This window comes from Pseudophryne corroboree, chromosome 1, assembly GCF_028390025.1.
Source record: "Pseudophryne corroboree isolate aPseCor3 chromosome 1, aPseCor3.hap2, whole genome shotgun sequence".
In the NCBI taxonomy this organism is placed as follows: domain Eukaryota; kingdom Metazoa; phylum Chordata; class Amphibia; order Anura; family Myobatrachidae; genus Pseudophryne; species Pseudophryne corroboree.
In genome coordinates this window covers 589385670-589412776 of record NC_086444.1, presented here as the reverse complement: position 1 = coordinate 589412776, position 27107 = coordinate 589385670, and the positions used below count along the sequence as shown (strand labels likewise).

At 45.4% G+C, this 27107-nt stretch overlaps 1 protein-coding gene across 1 annotated transcript in view; it reads right to left on the bottom strand.

Annotated features, from left to right (window-relative positions):
* SHB (SH2 domain containing adaptor protein B) overlaps nucleotides 1-27107 on the bottom strand; it is a 347131-nt gene that overhangs the window by 108767 nt on the left and 211257 nt on the right. The window contains exons 4-5 of the mRNA XM_063914230.1: nucleotides 12257-12428; nucleotides 10181-10300 (exon numbers count right to left, since the gene is read on the bottom strand). Coding sequence (XP_063770300.1) covers nucleotides 10181-10300; nucleotides 12257-12428 — 292 coding nt within the window. The remainder of the gene's footprint in view (nucleotides 1-10180; nucleotides 10301-12256; nucleotides 12429-27107) is intronic.

Below are 27107 nucleotides of genomic sequence, written 5' to 3'. Positions count from 1 at the left end.
ACTCAGATCTTGCTGCTTCCTGCTCTTGTCGAGTAGCGGTCAATTCTGATTGCAACACAGCCATTACATTGGCTAGCATTTCCCATGGAGGGTCCGGGGAGGAAACCGGCTTTAAAACCGGAGCAGAAATTGTATTCATAGCTGAATCCACAAAACATACTGTACATGTGGTAGATCCATCCGGTAACACACTGTTACAGACTTTGCAGTGAAACTGCTTTTTAGTTTTTGCTGGTGCCTTACTCATTATGCAGACAGACAACACAATACACAAAAACAGACAACTTGCCCGACCAAGGTGTGTGTGATATATATATATATATATATCTGGCCAAGTGCAGTACACGTGGCCAGTACTATGAAATGTGATCCCAAATTCCCAATAACACCCCTGCGCCTTCGGTGGAGTAGATATGTAGGACAGGAACGTTCTGGAATCACAACAGGAAGCATGGTTAAAATGGCCCCCAAGCCATGCTTACAGTATAATCACAGTACAGGTTATAATCTTTTGAAACAGATATATAACCTGGGATAGTGTTAACAAAAGCCTAATAGCCTATGCTTTCCTATATAATCTATGCAGCCTAGTATACTGCTGCTGATTCCACCCCCCCCATGCAGCTGCGTGTGCTGTGAGTTTCTCCCCCCCCCCCTCCCTGTGTGCTCCGTGTACTGGAACACCAGGCGCATCTAAAAGGGGCCGGGGAACGGTAGCCGGGGAACGGCTAGCGGGAGCCGGGGAACGGGCAGTGGGAGCCGGGGAGCGCGCTCCATAGAGCCGTGAAGCGGCTTCTATGAATGAAAGAACAGCGGCCGGCGCGGCTCTGCGACGGGACATCAATCAGCGGCGGCGGGCGGCGCTTTCAGAAACAGTGTCCCCACACAGCGGGGCGGCAACGTGAGCTGACCGCCCCGTCCCCCAACATACCTGGACGCCTGTGGAGAGGGGCTATGACGGGGCTTCTCTATTCAAAATAAGTGTGGAAGGTCCACACCAGCCTTGTTGCTACGATGAGCACAGAAAAAACACTGAGGTACTCTGGGATATGGAGGGGTGGAGTGTTCTAAATGTAAATATTCAGTGCCCTGTTCCTGCGGAAGCCGTCCATATCCCAAGAGTACTCCAGTGACCCTTAGTGAATGAAAAAGAAAATAAGAATTTACTTACCGATAATTCTATTTCTCGGAGTCCGTAGTGGATGCTGGGGTTCCTGAAAGGACCATGGGGAATAGCGGCTCCGCAGGAGACAGGGCACAAAAGTAAAGCTTTTACAGGTCAGGTGGTGTGTACTGGCTCCTCCCCCTATGACCCTCCTCCAGACTCCAGTTAGGTACTGTGCCCGGACGAGCGTACACAATAAGGGAGGATTTTGAATCCCGGGTAAGACTCATACCAGCCACACCAATCACACCGTACAACTTGTGATCTAAACCCAGTTAACAGTATGATAACAGAGGAGCCTCTGAAAGATGGCTTCCTAAACAATAACCCGAATTAGTTAACAATAACTATGTACAAGTATTGCAGATAATCCGCACTTGGGATGGGCGCCCAGCATCCACTACGGACTCCGAGAAATAGAATTATCGGTAAGTAAATTCTTATTTTCTCTATCATCCTAAGTGGATGCTGGGGTTCCTGAAAGGACCATGGGGATTATACCAAAGCTCCCAAACGGGCGGGAGAGTGCGGATGACTCTGCAGCACCGAATGAGAGAACTCCAGGTCCTCCTTTGCCAGGGTATCAAATTTGTAAAAATTTACAAACGTGTTCTCCCCTGACCACGTAGCTGCTCGGCAGAGTTGTAATGCCGAGACCCCTCGGGCAGCCGCCCAAGATGAGCCCACCTTCCTTGCGGAATGGGCCTTAACAGATTTAGGCTGTGGCAGGCCTGCCACAGAATGTACAAGTTGAATTTTGTTACAAATCCAACGAGCAATCGACTGCTTAGAAGCAGGTGCACCCAACTTGTTGGGTGCATACAGTATAAACAGCGAGTCAGATTTTCTGACTCCAGCCGTCCTTTAAATGTATATTTTTAAGGCTCTGACAACGTCCAACAACTTGGAGTCCTTCAAGTCGTCTGTAGCCGCAGGCACTACAATAGGCTGGTTCAGGTGAAACGCTGATACCACCTTAGGGAGAAAATGCGGACGCGTCCGCAGCTCTGCCCTATGTCGAATGGAAAATTAAATAAGGGCTTTTATAAAACAAAGCCGCCAGTTCAGATACTCTCCCGGCCGAAGCCAGGGCCAGTAACATAGTCACTTTCCATGTGAGATATTTCAAATCCACATTCTTTAGTGGTTCAAACCAATTGGATTTGAGGAAATCTAAAACTACATTTAGATCCCACGGTGCCACCTTAGGCACCACAGGAGGCTGTATATGCAGTACTCCTTTGATAAAAATCTGGACCTCAGGGACTGAGGCCAATTCTTTTTGGAAGAATATTGATAGGGCCGAAATTTGAACCTTAATAGATCCCAATTTGAGACCCATAGACAATCCTGATTGCAGGAAATGTAGGAAAACGACCCAGTTGAAATTCCTCCATCGGAGCACTCCGCTGCTCGCACCACGCAACATATTTTCGCCAAATACGGCGATAATGCTTCGCGGTGACTTCCTTCCTTGCCTTTATCAAGGTAGGAATGACTTCTTCTGGAATGCCTTTTCCTTTTAGGATCTGGCATTCAAACGCCATGCCGTCAAACGCAGCCGCGGTAAGTCTTGAAAAAGACAAGGACCCTGCTGAAGCAGGTCCCTTCTCAGAAGTAGAGGCCACGGATCGTCCGTGACCATCTCTTGAAGTTCCGGGTACCAAGTCCTTCTTGGCCAATCCGGAGCCACTAGTCTTACTCCTCTTTGCCGTATAATCCTCAATACCTTTGGTATGAGAGGCAGAGGAGGAAACACATATACCGACTGGTACACCCAAGGTGTTACCAGCGCGTCCACAGCTATTGCCTGCGGATCTCTTGACCTGGCGCAATACCTGTCCAGTGTTTTGTTGAGGCGAGACGCCATCATGTCCACCATTGGTTTTACCCAACGGTTTAATAGCATGTGGAAAACTTCTGGATGAAGTCCCCACTCTCCCGGGTGAAGGTCGTGTCTGCTGAGGAAGTCTGCTTCCCAGTTGTCCACGCCCGGGATGAATACTGCTGACAGTGCTATCACGTGATTCTCCGCCCAGCGAAGGATCCTGGCAGCTTCTGCCATTGCCCTCCTGCTTCTTGTGCCGCCCTGTCTGTTTACATGGGCGACTGCCGTGATGTTGTCCGAGTGGATCAACACCGGTCTTCCTTGAAGCAGAGGTTCCGCCTGGCTTAGAGCATTGTAGATTGCTCTTAGTTCCAGAATGCTTATGTGAAGAGACTTTTTCAGGCTCGACCACACTCCCTGGAAATTTCTTCCCTGTGTGACTGCTCCCCAGCCTCTCAGGCTGGCATCCGTGGTCACCAGGATCCAATCCTGCATGCCGAATCTGCGGCCCTCCAATAGATGAGCCTCCTGCAACCACCACAGAAGGGATACCCTTGTCCTCGGCGACAGGGTTATCCGCAGGTGCATCTGAAGATGCGACCCTGACCATTTGTCCAACAGATCCCTTTGCATGGAATCTGCCGAAAGGGATTGCTTCGTAAGAAGCTACCATTTTTTCCCAGGACTCTTGTGCATTGATGTACAGACACCTTTCCTGGTTTTAGGAGGTTCCTGACCAGGTCAGATAACTCCTTGGCTTTTTCTTCGGGAAGAAAAACCTTTTTCTGAACTGTGTCCAGAATCATCCCCAGGAACAGCAGACGAGTTGTCGGCATTAATTGGGATTTTGGAATATTCAGAATCCATCCGTGCTGCTTTAGCACCTCTTGAGATAGTGCTAAACCCATCTCTAGCTGTTCTCTGGACCTTGCCCTTATTAGGAGATCGTCCAAGTATGGGATAATTAATACGCCTTTTCTTCGAAGAAGAAATATTATCTCGGCCATTACCTTTGTAAAGACCCGAGGTGCCGTGGACAAACCAAACGGCAGCGTCTGAAACTGATAGTGACAGTTTTGTACAACGAACCTGAGGTACCCCTGGTGTGAGGGGTAATTGGAACGTGGAGATACGCATCCTTGATGTCCAAGGATACCATAAAGTCCCCTTCTTCCAGGTTCGCTATCACTGCTCTGAGTGACTCCATCTCGAACTTGAACTTCTTTATGTACAGGTTCAAGGACTTCAGATTTAGAATAGGCCTTACCGAGCCATCCGACTTCGGTACCACAAAAAGAGTGGAATAATACCCCTTCCCTTGTTGTAGAAGAGGTACCTTGACTATCACCTGCTGAGAATACAGCTTGTGAATGGCTTCCAAAACCGTCTCCCTTTCTGAGGGGGACGTTGGTAAAGCAGACTTCAGGAAACGGCGAGGTGGCTCTGTCTCTAATTTCAACCTGTACCCCTGAGATATTATCTGCAGGATCCAGGGATTTACCTGCGAGTGAGCCCACTGCGCGCTGTAATTCTTGAGACGACCGCCTACCGCCCCCGAGTCCGCTTGCGAAGCCCCAGCGTCATGCTGAGGCTTTTGTAGAAGCCGGGGAGGGCTTCTGTTCCTGGGAAGGAGCTGCCTGTTGCTGTCTCTTCCCTCGTCCTCTGCCTCGTGGCAGATATGAATAGCCCTTTGCTCTCTTATTTTTAAAGGAACGAAAGGGCTGCGGTTGAAAGGTCGGTGCCTTTTTCTGTTGGGGAGTGACTTGAGGTAGAAAGGTGGATTTCCCGGCCGTAGCCGTGTCCACCAAATCCGATAGACCGACCCCAAATAACTCCTCTACGCATCGCCTGTCCACTGTCGTGTCCATAAAGCTCTTCTGGCCGAAATGGACATAGCACTTACCCGTGATGCCAGTGTGCAGATATCTCTCTGTGCATCACGCATATAAAGAAATGCATCCTTTATTTGTTCTAACGACAGTAAAATATTGTCCCTGTCCAGGGTATCAATATTTTCGATCAGGGACTCAGACCAAACTACCCCAGCACTGCACATCCAGGCAGTCGCAATAGCTGGTCGTAGTATAACACCTGCATGTGTGTATATACCTTTTTGGATATTTTCCATCCTCCTATCTGATGGATCTTTAAGTGCGGCCGTCTCAGGAGAGGGTAACGCCACTTGTTTTGATAAGCGTGTTAGCGCTTTGTCCACCCTAGGAGGTGTTTCCCAGCGCTCCCTAACCTCTGGCGGGAAAGGGTATAAAGCCAATAACTTCTTTGAAATTAGCAGTTTTTTATCGGGGCACCCCACGCTTCATCATACACGTCATTTAATTCTTCTGATTCGGTAAAAACTACTGGTAGTTTTTTCACACCCCACATAATACCCTGTTTAGTGGTACCTGTAGTATCAGCTAAATGTAACATCTCCTTTATTGCCAAAATCATATAACGTGTGGCCCTACTGGAAAATACGGTTGATTCGTCACCTTCACCACCGGAATCAGTGCCTGCGTCTGGGTCTGTGTCGACCGACTGAGGCAAGGGGCGTTTTACAGCCCCTGACGGTGTTTGAGGCGCCTGGACAGGCACTAATTGAGTGTCCGGCCGCCTCATGTCGGCAAACGACTGCTTAAGCGAGTTGACGCTATCCCGTAATTCCACAAATAAAGGCATCCATTCTGGTGTCGACCCCCTAGGAGGTGACATCCTCATATTTGGCAATTGCTCCGCCTCCACACCAATAACGTCCTCATACATGTCGACACACACGTACCGACACACAGCAGACACACAGGGAATGCTCTATACGAAGACAGGACCCACTAGCCCTTTGGGGAGACAGAGGGAGAGTCTGCCAGCACACACCAAAAAGCGCTATATATGACAGGGATAGCCTTATGATTAAGTGCTCCCTTATAGCTGCTTTTATATTAATATATTGCCATTTATTTTGCCCCCCCTCTCTGTTATACCCTGTTTCTGTAGTGCAGTGCAGGGGAGAGACTTGGGAGCCGTCCTGACCAGCGGAGCTGTGACAGAAAATGGCGCCGTGTGCTGAGGAGATAGGCCCCGCCCCTTTTCCGGCGGGCTCGTCTCCCGCTATTTAGTACATTTAGGCAGGGGTAAATATCTCCATATAGCCTCTGGGGCTATATGTGAGGTATTTTTAGCCTTTTTAAAGGTTTTCATTTGCCTCCCAGGGCGCCCCCCCCCCAGCGCCCTGCACCCTCAGTGACTGCCGTGTGAAGTGTGCTGAGAGGAAAATGGCGCACAGCTGCAGTGCTGTGCGCTACCTTAAGAAGACTGCAGGAGTCTTCAGCCGCCGATTCTGGACCTCTTCTTGCTTCAGCATCTGTGAGGGGGCCGGCGGCGTGGCTCCGGTGACCATCCAGGCTGTACCTGTGATCGTCCCTCTGGAGCTAATGTCCAGTAGCCAAGAAGCCAATCCATCCTGCACGCAGGTGAGTTCACTTCTTCTCCCCTCTGTCCCTCGTTGCAGTGATCCTGTTGCCAGCAGGAATCACTGTAAAATAAAAAAAAACCTAAGCTAAACTCTCTAAGCAGCTCTTTATGAGAGCCACCTAGAATTGCACCCTTCTCGGCCGGGCACAAAAATCTAACTGGAGTCTGGAGGAGGGTCATAGGGGGAGGAGCCAGTACACACCACCTGACCTGTAAAAGCTTTACTTTTGTGCCCTGTCTCCTGCGGAGCCGCTATTCCCCATGGTCCTTTCAGGAACCCCAGCATCCACTTAGGACGATAGAGAAACAAAGGTTTCACTATCTCAGTCTCACTCAAAAAATTCTGTATTTCAGAATATTTGGTTACGGGATACTCAACCTGTACTATAATTGTTTCCTTGCTCTATATGTATTGCACTGCTGATTAATTAGAAGGATATATAGAATAAAAACAAGGAAGGTAGTACAGAGCTACTCATTCTACTCTTTTTGGTACGCAGACAGAGTGTTAATTGGCCAATATCAGGCCCATTCAACTGATGGCCGCGCGAGCAGCTGCAAACTGAACCATGACCTGATACACTTAATACAGTGCACAGCATGGTCTTCAGTACAGTGCTGTATATAGGTTTAGTAATCAGATTCTTGAATAGTAGTGGCTAGTTTGCCTTCAGTAATGCTGCCTTGTGATGTTGTTAGGTATAATACATAATTTAAATAATAAAAGAAAACTTACAGTTACCTTCCTGCCACTCGGCCTGAGAGTGATGCAACACAGTCACTGTACAAATTGGAGACATGTGGATGGTCAAATAGAATAATATCGAACCTTTGTCAGCTGGATCACATTATTATTATTAGTCTCTCTTACGGTGTGTACACACGGTGAGATCCTTGCTATGCCCGATTTTCACTTGCGATTTCCCTTGAACTTCCCGGAGCCCCGCACCACTGATTTTGACTAACTTATCTTGAGGTATGGACTATGTGTGCTTACGATTTTGGCTTATGTGAGATGTCATTGACATGTGAGATGAACTAGATAGTACACCGATTTAGCAAGGATCTTGCCTGCACAGTATCTTTTCTTGCGATAACGACCTGGTGGGACCGCACAACGGGATCGAATCGGGATCGCAAGGTGACTTTCACCTTGCGATCTGCACTAACTTTTCTTGCGATTTTGACTATATATTCAAAATCGAAAGAAAATATCTCACCGTGTGTACACACCCTTAGGGGTAAATTTACTAAGGTGGGAGTTTTTAGAACTGGTGATGTTGCCCATAGCAACCAATCAGATTCTACTTAACATTTGTCTAGCTGCTTCTAGTAGATAATAGATACAATCTGATTGGTTGCTATGGGCAACATCACCAGTTCTAAAAATCTCCCACCTTAGTAAATTTACCCCCTAGTGTGGCAAGAGGACACAGAAATTAACTTCTGTATGCACTTACTAACATGCCCGATGACTATCCTACCACTTTTGATGGAATCATTATTAGGGATCCTGGTCATTCTGAAGCCACAATTGCAGCAATATCACATCTATTGCTTATCACTCCTGTGGAATTGTGGCATGTTTGGCCAGCATAAGTGGTATACGTCAGCTTAATGTATTTTATTTTGAAAGAGGGAAAAATAAGAGAGTGTTTATTAGCAATTGTCAGGTAAGCATTGATAATCTAATTATAACTGATGCATATCTAATAACCTACTGTAAGTACCCATCAATTTCAGTCTGTACCAAAAACTAATAATAAGGGTTACAGTTTTAAGTAGATTAAGGAAACCGTAGTGTTGAGGTCCTTACTCTTAGTTCCTTTTATGGACTGTACAATTTGCAACATGAATTTCATCCTAGTCTACTGAGGCTTGCTGGGAGGTCTCACAGCATCATTGTGACTAGGTAAGGGAAAAATGGAAGATATTTGCCAGATAAATTAATAGGTCACACAGGAGAGATAAACTACAACACATAAGGGAGCAATGCAATTAACCTTTGTCTCAGTTGTAATCCCATTGTCACTTCTGAATCCAAGGAGTTATTTCAGCATTTGTAATATAGCAGCTTTATTTGGTTTTAATAATTTAAATGTTTAAGGGGTGACCTATACCGGCTGACTGCCTGGCACCAATTATTAAGGAACTTTGTGCTGTCATTTCTTTACCAGCTGCAATAGAATGCATGGTTTATTATACCACTAAATCACAAGGTTCTGTCTATTTGGTCCCTCTTGTTTCCCCTACATCAGCCTGTTGCTGAGGCACGAATGAACCCAATCTCCTCCTGCTGTGCACAGGCAAGATACAGACGGTGTGCACATTATTTCACCTGCTGGTGCATGCCAGTGAGCACACACGAAGCCATCTAATAGCTTGCTGGAGCCACGCACACACAGCAGGACACAACTGAAGAGCTCAGCGGTGCAAGACCTGAAGAGCAATAATATGCTCCTCTGCTTTATGCTCCAATATTGATTTTTTAACAGAGATTTCAAATTATTTTCTGCAAGGAGAAACAAAAAAATCAAGGTAGAGAAAATTAACTCCAATAAAAATACAGTTGAAAGAGACTACAGCAAAGGATGCATAAATGCAGCTCATGCCATTTACCAAGTGTTAATAATGATGTGTTCACTCATTCCAAAAGTGAATGCTAATAGGGAACTGAAGTTTTTACGAACAAAAGGCGCTAAACGATAATTAAAAAAAAAAAAAAATTATTTTTTCCCACTTGAGGAGACCTCTATGTCCCGGAAAACATCACAGTTATTCAGACTGTCACTTCACCTGCTTGGCGCATACATCACAGCCCCTTTCCACGCAGATTGGCAACCGCCGGCCAAGCACAGCAACAGGTCTCAATGGGATCAGGATCATATATGTACATATGGTCAGCTAACAGCTTATTCCCAGCTGACTTTTAGACTATGGACAGTATTCAATTGAAGTCGGAAGGTCCAACAAGGCAGAAAGCCGGCACTTTCTGCCGATGATCTGAACTTTCCAACACTTCAATATTCAATGGAAGTGCTGGTTTTCCGCCCTGCTGGAAATTCCAACAAGTCGAAAAACACATGGATGAGCAGAATCTATGCTCATCCAGGTGTTTCTCAACAGCGGCGCTGTCGGAAATGGGCCGTTTTCGACCATTCATTTTCGCCCAGAAGAGAGGTCAGAAATGAATGGTTGGAAGGGAGAGGGAAATGGGCGGAAACAGCCAGCTTCTGAATAGGTTGCAGTCGGATCCTCTCCGTTGGAGAGGATTCGATTGCAATTGAATATAGCCCTATGTGGTAACAGGTGTATACTGTGTAGATATAAAAATACTGCTGATAAGGGTATAAGCTCTGCGTCCGCCGTTTCCACACTACTTTGCCCATTCTAACTTGAAAACAATTTAATAAGCAAAAAGCTTTTTCAGTGTTGTTAATATTGTTCAGCATGCAATGGTTGCCAAGCTCTAACATCAATGACAACAACAACAACAAAGTGTCTATCCAAACTACTCATAACAAAATGCAGAAAAAAACGATTAAGCAGTAAATTAAACATATCTTAAATAAGTCTTTTTTTCAAAGGAAATATATTGCAAAGTATATGTTTTTGTAAATATGAAAAAAAATGTTTTTTGCTGAATGTTCCTTTTACTACCTGCCCGTTTGTTTGTAGGGTTTCTCTTATCAGTGGTACAGCCAACAGAAAGGACTTACTTCAGTGATAGCGAGTAGTCGTGCTTGCTTGTCTGACTGTTCCTCACAAGGTAGCTACATTCTTTACACAACCTCAGCAAGTTCTCTGCGTCTGTCCGACTGATAGCTCCATGGTACCAGCTGAAAATAGGAAGCACTTTGAAACTTACTGTCATATGCAATATTGAAATATTAACAAATCTCAGATAAATAATATACAGTTGTTTCTTAACCACAGTACTGGCTAACATAAAAAAAAACTCAGAAATGATCTTTTTTATGATTGAAAAAGGTTAAAAAAAACAACAACAAAACACCTAAATTAAAACCTACCCAACCTGATTTTATTAAAAACAAATATTTTATTTCTATTTCAAACACAGTTTACCATTAAAATAGCAGTATGTTTATGGTATACTGTGCAAGAACTACAACTTTAAACACCATTAAACTAATTACCCCTAAGCGGCGGGAAAGGGGGGGAGGATGTATCGATATATTGGAAAATCGATGATTGAACAATACAACTTTCCATTTCCCCAGCGGCTGCTTCTCTTCGCAGCTATTGGTTATACACTGGGGGGCTGAAATCTGCGGAATTTAAAATTTCCCCGGCAGCTGCTAATCTCTGCAGCCACTGGGTGGGGGTTCCGCCAGGCTGCCTGATCACCAGTGATAGGCTGCATGGCAGAAACTGGGGGAGGGCTCATGGGAAGGGAAAGGCGGTTTTGACTGGTTGCATCATGGGGGTAATTCCAAGTTGATCGCAGCAGGAATTTTTTTAGCAGTTGGGCAAAACCATGTGCACTGCAGGGGAGGCAGATATAACATGTGCAGAGAGAGTTAGATTTGGGTGTGGTGTGTTCAATCTGCAATCTAATTTGCAGTGTAAAAATAAAGCAGCCAGTATTTAACCTGCACAGAAATAAAATAACCCACCCAAATCTAACTCTCTCTGCAAATGTTATATCTGCCTCCCCTGCAGGGCACATGGTTTTGCCCAACTGCTAAAAATATTCCTGCTGCGATCAACTTGGAATTATCCCCCATATGCGACCACGCCTGACAATTTGCTTAGGAACATAATTGGATTATTGATTACATTATTGCAAAGCACATACGTGATATACCACTACTAGTTATTAATGTATTGATAATAGTATTAATAGAAAACGTAACACACTTATTATGACCAATGCCACTCTAGTGGAACTTTTTACACCAGTTCTTAATGAAAAAGTTGTAATATATACCTTATAAGTATACTGATCAGATAGAAAATTGTTACAAACAGCGTACAACAATTTCTAAATGTGGCAATGGGATCAATTCAGACATACATTTCGGATGGCGTGAGATCTGCACATGCACAGATGCTGCACTGCTCATGTGTCTATTCTGTTCTGCGAGAACGCTGGCAGTGCCCTGGCTGCCACAGACTGATTGATAGGCTGCAACCATTTGGGGGCGGGGACAGGCATCATCCCATAAAACACAAGTTTTCTGGGTATGTTGAAGCCAGCAGCTGCATTCTGGACACCGCTTCACTGGCTTCAGCAGCGCAAATTCCTCGGTCATCACGGGCAACCTGAGTGTGTTTAGATGACTGGTGTTCCTGCAAGTGATCTGATACCAATGCCTCAAAGTCCTTTTTTCTTTAGACAATAAAAGGAACACACTATTAAACTCACAGTGGCTAAAGCTACATGTACACTGGCTTCAACAGTTTGCATTTAGGCATTTTCTATGGCAAGGTAAGCCTTTTTTTTTTTTTTGCTTTCATATTCATTTACATGAAAATGTACATATTTGCATTCAGACACAGGTATGATATGATAAGTTTACATGGATCTGCAGTGTTTATTTTATGTATTGCTTCTAATTAAGCTACAGTGCATCTAAAGTGCTTCAATGTACCCGCAAATTTTGTAAATCATGTACTGTTAAATTAATACACTAATGTATACTGAACCCAGGCTCACGTGTGTTATAACAAGCTTTTAACATATAATAAACATGCAGGCTTAAAAATGCCAGTGTGCATGTAGCCTGACTAGGCCTTAAGTCAACAGAATCATACAGACCCTTGTTACTCACATTTGTTTCTCCAGTGCAACATTTGGATCTACTCTTTCGCCCAGGATACCACAGAGTTCAGGGCTGCCATGTTTTATTGGTTTGAAGCCACCTCCGGGGGCTCTGAGCTGTCTGCGTCTGTCACTGGATGGAGATGGAGATGACTGTCTTTTCTCACTGCCATTGAACTGGGCTGCAAAAGATTTAACCAATTAACATAACAGAGTAATGGTGCCAATATAGTAGTGGTGCTTTTAAACAGTACTAAGGCATTGAATGGGAAACCCTGTTTCCTGGTTATACACAAAAGCTTCAAACAGTGATCATAGTGCATGCAGCTTGTACAGAGCTGCAGCACTCCAGTGTAACAAGGAAACCATGTTTCCCATATATCTTACTTACAAGGAGCATTTCATATGTTCAAGATGCCGTCATTTTTTGCAGGAACACTACTGCGTACTAAGGCGACAACAGTGCTATCGACTTAGAGCATGACTGTATACAACTAGTCTTAAAATTGAGACATTCTCTATGGCCTTAAGGTAGTATTTATCAGCTTAAAGTCTGTAATGTTATTCAGCAATCAAGCGTGGCATGGGCAACTAACAAACCATTCACAATATTCACAAATATCTTACCAATGTTTACAGCATAGAATTTCCGCTGGTAAGGATAATTATTTATTTAGTGTAGTCCCCCTTAGGCTCTCACAATGTAGTGCTATAGTAATCAACAGTATTTTTCTATGAGCAACCCTGCTTTACAAATGGTTCTACTAATAGAGGTACACAATCTGCTGTGGAAAAACAAGATTACATATGCATGCAAACACACGTCTAAACTTCTAAAATGATGGATAAACTAAACACTATAATTCACTGCCATCATTCATGACTGTTTAACTCGCATCTCTCTGGTGTACCTTATACATTTAAATGTGCAGTTGCATATAAGAAATAGGCTGGATGTGTCTTTCAGCTTTTCTATGCCTTGTTTTATATGTGGCCATCTGGAAACAGGGCCTCATCCCATATTCACAGAATTAGTGATGCTTAAACGAAGAAAAAAAAAAAAGATTTGTCACACATGCAAGCTTGTTAAGCCACACTGTCACACAAGGGAAACTTGACACAATGTATACCTGCTCTCCCTTTCCGAGTCATACACAGGCACAGTCACCCATGAAAACCACTGTTTTATTCATAGAAAAGTGTCAAAAGCAAAATGAGCATGAAATAAAGACCCCCAAGCTCCTTAATTTCAGGGTTGGCACTGTTTATTGAAATATTATGTAATAAAAGGGAGCTTTATTTTACACATATACACACACACACACACACACACACACACACACACACACACACACACACACACACACACACACAATGCATCCAAAAAGTATTCACAGCGCTTCACTTCTTTTCAGTTTGTTATGTTATAGCCTTAGTCCAAAATGGAATAAATTCATTTTTCCCTAAAAATTCTACACACAATGTAATTCAGAGTTGATCGCAGCAGCAAATTTGTTAGCAGTTGGGCACTGCAAGGGGAGGTGGGCAGATATAGCATGTGCAGAGAGAGTTAGATTTGGGTGGGGTGTGTTCAGACTGAAATCTAAATTGCAGTGTAAAAATAAAGCAGCCAGTATTTATCCTGCACAGAAACAAAATAACCCACCCAAATCTAACTCTCTCTGCACATTATACTGAATTACCCCCAATACCCCATAATGACAACGTGAAAATTTTTATTTTTCATTTTTGCTAATTTATAAAAAACGAAAAACAAAATTAAGAAATCACATGTACATAAGTATTCACAGCCTTTGCTCAATACTTTGTTGCTGCACCTTTGGCAGCAATTACAGCCTCAAGTCTTTTTGAATATGATGCCACAAGCTTGGCACACCTATCTTTGGGCAGTTTCGCCCATTCCTCTTTGCAGCACCTCTCAAACTCCATCAGGTTGGATGGCAAGCGAATCTCCTTGCGGGCTCACTATGCATCAGATATGGTGGCTCACTGCGCTCGCCACAGGTTGTATTCCCACTTGGTTGGTGCTGTCGACCCACCAACTGAGTGGGAATACTGGTCGGGATTCCGGCTTTCGGTATATCACTGGGTGTCGGGATAACGGTGTCGGTCTCCTGTATGCCGGGATACTGACAGCCAGTAAGCTGATGCATCCCAATACAAGTACATACATACATAGACACACACAGGCATGTTTATACTACATGGACATAAGTAAGCAGACATCTGAATATACACATCTCACTTCAAAACCATGGGCATTAATATGGTACATATGTATCCTTATACACAGCACAAGTCGCACCAAAAAGCAAACACCAAGTTCCGCTGTGATTTGTGTCTTTGTACGGGTGCTTTCCCAACCGTGTTTGCGTAACGTCTCAGCTTAGCATTTCTGGTACACTATGAGTCGCTTTTCACTGTGTCTGCAATACAACTAAGATGCTAAATTTGAAGAAAAAAATAAGATTTTACTTACCGGTAAATCTATTTCTCGTAGTCCGTAGTGGATGCTGGGGACTCCGTAAGGACCATGGGGATAGATGGGCTCCGCAGGAGACATGGGCACTTTAAGAAAGTATTTAGGTTCTCGTGTGCACTGGCTCCTCCCTCTATGCCCCTCCTCCAGACCTCAGTTAGAGAAACTGTGCCCAGAAGAGCTGACAGTACAAGGAAAGGATTTTGGTAATCCAGGGCAAGATTCATACCAGCCACACCGTATAACATGTGATAACAACCAGTTAACAGTATGACAAATAACAGAGCATCAGGTCAAACCCTGATGCAACCATAACTTAACCCTTATTGAAGCAATAACTATATTCAAGTATTGCAGAAGAAGTCCGCACTTGGGACGGGCGCCCAGCATCCACTACGGACTACGAGAAATAGATTTACCGGTAAGTAAAATCTTATTTTCTCTAACGTCCTAGTGGATGCTGGGGACTCCGTAAGGACCATGGGGATTATACCAAAGCTCCCAAACGGGCGGGAGAGTGCGGATGACTCTGCAGCACCGATTGAGCAAACACAAGGTCCTCCTCAGCCAGGGTATCAAACTTGTAGAACTTTGCAAAAGTGTTTGAACCTGACCAAGTAGCCGCTCGGCAAAGCTGTAATGCCGAGACCCCTCGGGCAGCCGCCCAAGAAGAGCCCACCTTCCTAGTGGAATGGGCCTTAACTGATTTTGGCAGCAGCAATCCAGCCGCAGAATGAGCCTGCTGAATCGTGTTACAGATCCAGCGAGCAATAGTTTGCTTTGAAGCAGGAGCACCAAGCTTGTTGGAAGCATACAGGATAAACAAAGATTCTATTTTCCTGACCCTAGCCGTTCTGGCTACATAAACCTTCAAAGCCCTGACCACATCAAGTAACTCGGAATCCTCCAAGTCAGTAGTAGCCACAGGCACCACAATAGGTTGGTTTATATGAAAGGATGAAACCACTTTCGGCAGAAATTTTGGACGGGTCCGCAATTCTGCTCTATCCGCATGGAAAACCAGATAGGGGCTTTTATGTGACAAAGCCGCCAACTCTGACGCACGCCTAGCCGAAGCCAAGGCTAATAGCATGACCACCTTCCACGTGAGATATTTCAACTCCACCGTTTTGAGTGGTTCAAACTAGTGGGATTTCAGTAAACTCAACACTACGTTAAGATCCCAAGGTGCCACTGGAGGCACAAAAGGGGGCTGAATATGCAGCACTCCCTTTACAAACGTCTGAACTTCAGGTAGAGAAGCCAACTCCTTTTGAAAGAAAATGGATAGGGCCGAAATCTGGACCTTAATGGAACCCAATTTTAGGCCCAAATTTACTCAGGACTGTAGGAAGTGAAGGAAACGGCCCAGCTGGAATTCCTCCGTAGGAGCATTCCTGGCCTCACACCAAGCAACATATTTTCGCCATATACGGTGATAATGTTGAGCTGTCACGTCCTTCCTAGCCTTTATCAGCGTAGGAATGACCTCATCCGGAATGCCTTTCTCTGCTAGGATCCGGCGTTCAACCGCCATGCCGTCAAACGCAGCCACGGTAAGTCTTGGAACAGACAGGGCCCCTGTTGCAACAAGTCCTGTATTAGAGGAAGAGGCCACGGGTCCTCTGTGAGCATTTCTTGCAGATCTGGATACCAAGTCCTTCGTGGCCAATCTGGAACAATGAGTATTGTTCTCACTCCTCTTTTTTTATTATCCTCAGCACCTTGGGTATGAGAGGAAGAGGAGGAAATACATAGACCGACTGGAACACCCACGGTGTCACCAGGGCGTCTACAGCTATCGCCTGAGGATCTCTTGACCTGGCGCAATACCTCTGTAGCTTTTTGTTGAGGCGGGATGCCATCATGTCCACATGTGGCAGTTCCCACCGACTTGTAATCTGTGCGAAGACTTCCTGATGAAGTCCCCACTCTCCCGGGTGGAGGTCGTGTCTGCTGAGGAAGTCTGCTTCCCAGTTGTCCACTCCCAGGATGAATACTGCTGACAGTGCACTTACGTGATTATCAGCCCAGCGAAGAATTCTGGTGGCTTCCGCCATCGCCACTCTGCTCCTTGTGCCGCCTTGGCGGTTTACATGAGCCACTGCGGTGATGTTGTCTGACTGCATCAGAACCAGTTGGTCGCGAAGCAGGGTCTCCCCTTGACGTAGGGCGTTGTATATGGCCCTTAGTTCCAGGATGTTGATGTGAAGGCAAGCCTCTTGACTTGACCACAGACCTTGGAAATTTCTTCCCTGTGTGACTGCACCCCAACCTCGGAGGCTTGCGTCCGTGGTCACCAGGACCCAGTCCTGAATGCAGAATCTGCGGCCCTCGAGAAGGTGAGCGCTCTGCAGCCACCACAGGAGTGACACCCTGGCCCTGGGGGATAGGGTGATTAACCGATGCATCTGAAGATGTGACCCGGACCACTTGTCCAGTAAGTCCCATTGAAAAGTCCTCGCATGGAACCTGCCGAAGGGAATGGCCTCGTATGATGCCACCATCTTTCCCAGGACCCGAATGCAGTGATGCACTGACACCTGTTTTGGTTTTAATAGGTTCCTGACCAGTGTCATGAGTTCCTGAGCTTTCTCCATCGGGAGATAAACCCTTTTCTGGTCTGTGTCTATAATCATGCCCAGGAAAGGCAGACGAGTCGTAGGAACCAACTGCGACTTTGGAATATTTAGAATCCAGCCGTGTTGCCGTCACACTTCCAGAGAAAGTGCTACGCTGATCAGCAACTGCTCTCTTGATCTCGCTTTTATGAGGAGATAGTCCAAGTATGGGATAATTGTGACTCCTTGCTTCCGCAGGAGTACCATCATTTCCGCCATTACCTTGGTAAATATTCTCGGTGCCGTGGAGAGACCAAATGGCAACGTCTGAAATTGGAAATGACAATCCTGTACCACAAATCTGAGCTACGCCTGATGAGGTGGATAAATGGGGACATGAAGGTATGCATCCTTTATGTCCAGAGACACCATAAAATCCCCCCTTCCAGGCTTGCGATGACCGCTCTCAGCGATTCCATCTTGAACTTGAACCTTTTCAGGTATATGTTCAGGGATTTTAAATTCAATATGGGTCTGACCGAACCGTCCGGTTTCGGAACTACAAACATGGTCGAATAAAAACCCCTTCCTTGTTGAAGGAGGGGAACCTTGACCACCACCTGTTGAAGATACAATTTGTGAATTTCAGTTAACACTATTTCCCTCTCGTGGGGGGAAGCTGGCAGGGCCGATTTGAGGTATCGGTGAGGGGGCATCTCCTCAAATTCCAGCTTGTATCCCTGAGACACAATATCTATTGCCCAGGGATCCAACTGGGAGTGAACCCACTTGTGGCTGAAATTTCGAAGACGAGCCCCCACCGAACCTAGCTCCGCCTGTGGAGCCCCAGCGTCATGCGGTGGATTTTGTAGAGGCCGGGGAGGACTTCTGTTCCTGGGAACTAGCTGTATTGTGCAGCTTCTTTCCTCTGCCCCTGTCTCTGGCAAGAAAGGACGCACCTCGGACTTTCTTGTTTTTCTGTGATCGAAAGTACTGCATTTGATAATACGGTGCTCTCTTAGGCTGTGAGGAAACACATGGCAAAAAATTTGACTTTCCAGCAGTAGCTGTGGAGACCAGGTCCGAGAGACCCTCCCCAAACAATTCCTCACCCTTGTAAGGTAAAACCTCCATATGCTTTTTTGAGTCGGCATCACCTGTCCATTGCCGAGTCCACAGGACCCTTCTGGCAGAAATTGACATAGCATATATTCTAGAACCCAGTAGACTAATGTCTCTTTGAGCATCTCTCGTATATAGGACAGTCTTTAATATGCCCCAAGGTCAACAATATAGTATCCTTGTCTAAGGTATCAATTTCCTCAGACACGGTATCCGTCCATGCTGCTACAGCACTACACACCCAGGCCGACGCGATCGTCGGCCTCAGTAAGGTACCTGAATGTGTATAAATGGACTTCAGGGTAACCTCCTGTTTGCGATCCGCAGCATCTTTGAGGGTAGCCGTAGCCTGTGATGGCAGGGCTACCTTCTTGGATAAGCGTGTTGAAACTTTGTCCACCTTAGGGGAGGATTCCCAGCGTAACCTGTCCGTTGGCGGGAAAGGATACGCCATAAGAATCCTTTTGGAAATCTGCATTTTTTTATCTGGAGATTCCCAAGCCTTTTCACATAACTCATTTAGCTCGTGTGAGGGGGGAAAGGTTACCTCCGGCTTCTTTTCCCCATACATATGTACCCTCTTGTCAGGGACTGGGATTTCCTCTGTGATGTGCAACACATCCTTAATTGCTATAATCATATAACGGATGGATTTAGCCAATTTTGGCTGTAACTTTGCATCATCGTAATCGATACTGGAGTCAGAATCCATGTCGGTATCTGTGTCAACAATTTGGGATAGTGGGCGCTTCTGAGACCCTGACGGCCTCTGCGACATAGGATCAGGCACGGGTTGAGACCCTGACTGTCCTGAGGCTTCAGCTTTTTCTAACCTTTTATGCAAGGAATTAACATTATCATTTTAAACCTTCCACATATCCATCCAATCAGGTGTCGGCGCCGTCGGCGGAGACACCACATTAATTTGCTCCCGCTCTGCTTCCAAATAGCTTTCCTCATCAGACATGTCGACACAAGCGTACCGACACACCACACACACAGGGAATGCCCTTTTTGAAGACAGTTCCCCCACAAGGCCCTTAGGAGAGACAGAGAGAGAGTATGCCAGTACACAACCCAGCGCTATAAACCCAGGAATAACACAGTAACTTAATGTTAACCCAGTAGCTGCTGTTTATATATTGTTTTTTGCGCCTAATTATGTGCCCCCCCTCTCTTTTTACCCTCTTCTACCGTGTATCTGCAGGGAAGAGCCTGGGGGAGCTTCCTCTCAGCGGAGCTGTGGAGAAAAAATGGCGCTGGTGAGTGCTGAGGAAGAAGCTCCGCCCCCTCGGTGGCGGGCATCTGTCCCGCTTAAATATGCAATTTTTGGCGGGGGCTCATACATATATACAGTGCCCAGCAGTATATATGTTTAACTTTTGCCAAAAGAGGTCCCAAATGCTGCCCAGGGCGCCCCCCCCTGCGCCCTGCACCCTTACAGTGACCGGAGTATGTGAGGTGTGTGGGAGCAATGGCGCACAGCTGCAGTGCTGTGCGTTACCTCAGTGAAGAACGGAGTCTTCTGCCGCCTGTGAAATCTTCTTTGCTTCTCATACTCACCCGGCTTCTGTCTTCCGGCTCTGCGAGGGGGACGGCGGCACGGCTCTGGGATCGGACGGCGAGGGTGAGATCCTGCGTACGATCCCTCTGGAGCTAATGGTGTCCAGTAGCCTAAGAAGCAGGACCTAGCTACAGAGGAGTAGGGCTGCTTCTCTCCCCTCAGTCCCACGATGCAGGGAGTCTGTTGCCAGCAGAGCTCCCTGAACATAAAAAACCTAACAAAATACTTTCTCTCAGCAAACTCAGGAGAGCTCACTGAAAAGCACCCAGCTCGTCTGGGCACAGTATCAAACAGAGGTCTGGAGGAGGGGCATAGAGGGAGGAGCCAGTGCACACCAGAACCTAAATTCTTTCTTAAAGTGCCCATGTCTTCTGCGGAGCCCGTCTATCCCCATGGTCCTTACGGAGTCCCCAGCATCCACTAGGACGTTAGAGAAATATGGTACGCTACTTGTCTCGTACCGTCTCAGTCGTGCTGGGCATCTTGCACCGTATGGTGTGTTTGAGAACACATCAGTCCTGGTTCACAGTAGGTGTGTCAATTCATTTCAAAGGTGTTCCTGGGGTTGAGGTCAAGACTGTGCAGGCCAGTTTATTTCTCCCACACCAAACTTGGCAAACCATTTTTTTTTAAAAAAAGGGACCTTGCCTTGGGATCTGGTCAGGGTGCTGGCTGTCAGGATCCAGACGCAGAATCCTGACACTATTCAGAATGCCAAGACCGGCATCCCGGATAGGTTCACCATCCCGGTGCCAGAATCCCGACAGCCAGAATGCTGAACAACAAACCAGCGAGACTCAGGGCAGGTAAGCCACACAGGGGATGGGGGATAGGTTTAGGCTACAGGGGGAGGGTTAGGGTTGGCTGCGGCCCAAGGGGTTAGGTTTAGGCTGCGGGGAGGGGGGTTAGGCCGTGGTGGTGGTGGTGGGGGAAGGGTTAGGTTTAGGCTGTGGGGAGAGGGGGGGGGGGGATAGGTTTAGGCACCAGCGCCGAGGGTGAGGGTTAGGTTGTGGGGGAGAGGGTTAGGTTTAGGCTGCAGGGAGGGGGGTTAGGTATACCTACCTTCCCCTGTCGGGATTACGATTGGTATTCTGACCGCCGGCATCCCAACCTTTGGCAAACCAAACCCAACCCCTTGCCTTATGGTGACAATTTTGGGAAGGTCCTTTCCTGTTTCAGCATGACAACGTCGTAAGCATATAATTCTAAAGAATGTAATTGTGAGCTCTATTAGTAAGTGTTCCCTTCACCGATACTAAGGAGGCCAGGCCAAATTGAAAAAAAAAAAAAAAGTGTGGAGCAAATCATTATTCCGCCATCACTTGTGCGTGAAGCTCACGGTTGGCATCTGCTAAACCCAGATAAGTCCATCAGACTTCCAGATGGGTAATGGAGAAGTGTTACTACAAAAAATGTCTTTCCATTACTCTAGTGGCCAATGGTGATGTAATTTACACTGCTCCAGATAATGCTTGGCACTTGATGTGCTGAGGCTTGGGTGTAGCGCCTTGGCCATGGAATCCCAGTCCATAAAGCACCAAACAAAATTCTTGTGTCAACATTCCAGAAGCAGTCTTAAAGACAGAAGCAACTGCTGCAACCAAGGATCAGTGCCACCTTCAGAGACAGCTCCAGATGGCACTGCAGCAGTGATACTGGGTGCAGGGTGCTATTACAAACAAGGGGGGCTGGACTGCACACCCTAATATAATAAGAGGTGCTACCTTGCTGAGACTTTTAGTGCCACAAAGAAACAAAATGGAAAATGCATGTGGCACTAAGCAAATCAATTCTAATAAACATTTGGGCCCTAGCTACCACATCACAGTGACTTCATCAGGTGGGTCCCTAATGTCTATAATACTGAAATGCTGTATTATATAGATGTACCCAGGTCTTATCATAGTGCCCATTCCAATATGTAGACAGCAAATGCAAGGATCCACACTAATTAAAAACACCTAAGGGCAGGTGGGTGGGGTACTAGTCCAGGTAGAAGGGGCTCCACCTTCAAGTGTACATACAACACACAATTACAGAGTAAAGGGTGTGTGTGTGGGGGGGGGGGGGAGTGGACTGCACACCCTAATTTTAAACATAAGATACTTTCTGATACTTATAGTGCTGCTTGTAGTCCTTACCTATGCTGCCTACATATTGAATGGGCACTATGATAGGTAATACCTGGATAAATTTATACGTTAGTATTAGGGATGTTGGGGAGCCACCTGATGAAGTCCCCGTGATGTGGTAGATGGACCCACATTTTTGGCCGAAATTGTGCTTAGAACCTATATTTCACTCCATGTTAAATGGCAAAGTTTATTATAATTGTTCTGACTGCAAGTGTTCTTAGTGCTTAGAGTATGCACCTGCATTTTCCTATATTTCTGTGTATCATTTCAGACACCTGCTAGCCAGAAGCAAGGACCATGTGGTAGCGCCGATGCTGTCCCCAGAGCCCTGTACTATGGGGGTCATTCCGAGTTGATCGTTAGCTAGCAGTTTTTAGCAGCCGTGCAAACGCTATGCCGCCGCCCACTGGGGAGTGTATTTTAGCTTAGCAGAAGTGCGAACGCATGTGCAGCCGAGCTTTGCAAAAACAGTTTGTGCAGTTTCTGAGTAGCTCTGAACCTACTCAGCGATTGCGATCACTTCAGCCTATTCGTGTCCAGATTTGACGTCATACACCCGCCCAGCGAATGCCCAGCCACGCCTGCGTTTTTTCAGACAAGCCTGCGTTTTTGCAGACACTCCCTGAAAACGGTCAGTTGACACCCAGAAATGCCCCCTTCCTGTCAATCTTCTTGCAGCCGTCAGTGCGAAGGAAAACTTTGCTAGAACCTGAGCACAACCACAAAGAGCTTTGTACCCGTACGTTGCGCGTGCGCATTGCGGGCCATACGCATAAATGCCATTTTTTCACCTGAATACTGCGCTGCGAAAATCGGCAGCGAGCGATCAACTCGGAATGACCCCCTATGTGCGATGGAACGACTCGCACACCCCTAGTTACGGCCCAGCTGTGGACTGACAATTTTATGCACTGTGCACTTCAGCACTTGTCGGTTCTGATTTGTAAACTTGTGTGGCCAAACACTCTTTAGAAAGGGGGAGTCTATACAATTTTGGGAATTTAATGTATTTAAACATGTTTGAAACTTACTGTTTGCGCAGTAAGAAGGATACATAAAGTTAGAAGAAGAAGAAAAATAAGTCTGGAGAAAAAAATATTAGGCAAAGTAAAGTGGGCAAATCATAATTTTAAACAAGATTTTTTGTTTTACCCATTTGTTTTTCAATAGACTATAATTTATCATAAAGAATACTGCACAAAACCTGTTTATCTAGGCACCCCCTTATGTGTATCATTTTTGTGGGTACAGCCCTCCCCAGATTTTGCGTGCACTTAAGGGCCCCATACACTAGAACAATATGTCTGAGGCTGAAGTCGGAGGCATTTTCCCTTGAACTCTCCTGGGAGTGGTTCCATACGATTTGGTACATTTTGCATGCAATATATCGTATGTGATCCCAGCAATGCCAGCGGGAACCGACATATCACGAGTGCAGCACTAACGATCTAGGGGAGCCGATCCGACCCACATGGGGCCGCGCATCGAATCAGATGCACAGCCAAAATGCCCGATTTCACCCAATATATCAACAACAACAACAAAAAGAGTAGGGAAACAAGTTGTTTCCCTTTTTTTTTTTTGTTTGGATCTTTTATTTTGGTGTGGTGATACCATTTGGGAATCTAGATCTTTTAGAGCTGCCTTGTGCACATTTCTGGTACCCAATTCAATTCTGTTGCATCACCCAATATATCGGCCCGAATTGGGCTGAAATCGGGCATAATCGTTCTAGTGTATGGGGCCCTTTACTTGTGCCCTGGGTAACAGCATCTCGCATCAGACATTACAAAGTGTGGTTACCATGTTTGGGCCCAGATTTATCAAGCCTTAGAGAGTGATAAAGTGCATGGTGATAAAGGGGTCTATTCATGAAGCAGTGAAAAGAGTGAAGTGAGCCTGTGGAGAAGTTGCCTATGGAAACCAAACAGCTGCTCCATACAATTGTATAGTATGCAAATTATAAATGTTACTTCAATGCTGATTGGTTGCCATGTGCAACTTCTCCACTGGCTCACTTCTCCACTCTTATCACTGCTTCATGAATAGACCCCAAAGTACCAACCAATCAGCTTCTAACTGTCATCTTTCAAACACACAGCCTGTAGCATGGTAGTTAGGAGATGACTGGCTAGTACTTTATCACTGTGCACTTTATCACTCTTCAAGGCTTAATAAATCTGGGCCATAGTCGGTTCTGAGTTAACCACTCTATTGGACAACTGTAAAGCTGTAGTCAATAAAGTATAGTGCCTGCAATCTCCTTGCTATAGATGCTCTAATAGCCATGTATTGCTGACAGTGCACTCCTCTCTTTACTTGTAGAAGTAGCAGCCAGGAGATTCAGTACAGGTAATAGGAAGATACCGACCCATAAATGGGCAAACCTTTGTTTCATTTTACCTCCAGGGTCTGATTGCTCAAATCAGTCACACTTCACCATTTATAGTCTGTGCTGGGAATGCCGACAGGAAATTTAGCTTTTTTATCATGTTCTGTCAATACTTCTCATAATATACACACACACTGCCATGAAGGTGATACTAAAATGTGATGCTTATTTTATAGCTATTTACATAAATTACTGCTAGGCAAATGGTTAAGTATTATTTTTGCAACTTCTAAAACAACTGGATTCACCAAATGTTGCTAATATTCAGAAAGCTTTAACTTAAATCTATAATTAGCATATACAGCCATTGAAACATTTTCATATAGGAAGTGTTATAGTAAAATACATTGTTCTGCGTTACTTAACGTCACCAGCTATATCATCACTGGTTCTGTCCTTGTGTATGAATCGACACAAAGCATTTCTGCATATAGGACACTTGCCCTGCTGGGGGTGGGGTGGGGTTCTTCTCTGAGTTAGCAGACTGCAAGGTGTATTAAAAAAGATGTGCACATACACATGCAATACTTTTCAAGTATTTTTCAGAAACATTATTTAGAACGTTATAGCTCAGGCTATATGGTCTTTAATATGTCACATGGTGACTTTCCTTGATTAAAACAGCTATTCCATACAAGATGGAACAAAGAAAAAAATGTTCATTAAAATCCTTTGTTCATTCAGTGCAAAACATGTTTTTTTATTTGCAAAGCTATTACTCTTACACCTGACAAATATAAAGTACATTTAAGTAAATTTAGTTGTGGTAGGTCTAGTGGCGCCAGCTAAAAAACGCACGAGAGCTAAATCAAGGTTGGAGGATCTTACCCACGGATACTGTTACAACAGCTTATGTTTTATAAATGAAATAAATAAATAAAAAGTGATGATCCACGTTGAACTACACTACATGAAATGGCTTAGACTGATGCTCAAAATGGACAGACTCATTTTATTACGCACACAATATTTTAAAATGAGTTTCATGATGTCTGTGTTTACTTTTGTCCTTACTTAATAGTCTGGCAAACTAGTATCTTCCTGTAAAATCTGTATAACATTACAACTGTAGACTATGTAATGAGTGATCGTCTCCTGGGAGATGTACAGAGATATTATTACTGAACACTAGCTTTGTTTAGCGATTAGAGGATTAATAAAAAAGAAATGGGAATATTGTGAACTAATACATTTTCTGGTAATGCTTTTCTTGTTTCAGGATAAGTGCCCTTCAAAGCTACACCTTGTGAAGGTACACACACACTGATCGGCCAAACCCTGGACATCTGCACAGTGGGGACATTCATGAAAACTGGTCCAACATGGTAACTGAAAAGGGTGACACAGTCAACAGTAACCACTTAGATTCGGATCCTTATATTTTGGACAGTTTAGAAAATGAAAGCAAATAGGATTGCAAAAGGTTAACCATATAAAGGACCATTTTTCATAAATGTCTCCCAAAATGTTTTTATGGAAGTGTAAGCAGTAGTCAGTGACTAAGTAGTCATATAACAGAAAAGGCTAACCATTTTAATCTTCATGTATTCGCTTGATTCTTCCATGCAGTGATTCACCCATTCATCTGAACGGGTGAGACTAGTCCTGTTTTTCTGGTGTGGTATAACAAAATCACACCATACTGTACTATCATTTTGTTATTCAACCCCCCACTACAATGGCAATACATTCTGCAAGTGTTGCAGGCATCAGTGAAAACAGTTCGTTACAAAAGAGAAAAGTTCAACGCTATTATGGTCCATTTTCGGGTAAACACAAGAGCACAATGTAAGTTGGCAGGGGCACACATAAGATTTCTAGAGCGGTCTCCCCAAGGGGATACATTCAATATCCCGGCTGTCGGGATTCCGGCAGCTGAAATACCAGCACCGGAATACCGACACCCGCCAGAACACAGACGCTTGAATACATAATATAATCAGTATCCTGACAGCCGGGATACCGGCGGCAAGTATACAGGGGACGTTAGGATTAGTCTGGAGGGGTGGGACACTTTACCAGACATGCAATGCGGTTAGGTTTAGGCTGCGGAGGTAGTGAGGTTAGGGTTAGGCTGCATAGATAGGGGTGTGTGTGTGTGTGGGGGGGGATTAGGCTTAGCACCACCAGGCGGATTGGGGGTGGGGAGGGGGGTTGGTCATTTTAGGCAATAAGGGGTTAGGTTTAGGTAGCAGGGTGTGGATAGTTAGGCACTTATCGGCGAGGTTAGGGTTAGGCTGCAGTCACGGAGGGTTAGGGGGGTGAGTTAGAATACATAACTCAACCCTGTCAGGACCTTCATCATCGGGGCGTCGGCATTCTGAGCACCTGCGTCTCGTGCACCGGGATATTCTACCCATCCCCTCTCCAAGCGCTTGCTTTTACAGCAAATGTGGTCAGACCATAAAGAGGACATACTTAGCACCTAAGTTACTGTATAGTCTGCCTCCTACAGTGCAGTGTATTGCAACACTTTAAACATAAACAGGGCTCGTCAATACAGTAAAATGTTAGATGTGGCAGCAGGGCCAGCTTTCTGAGCTGAATAGTTGTTTTTTTTTTATGTATGTTGACACCATTCCGCAAT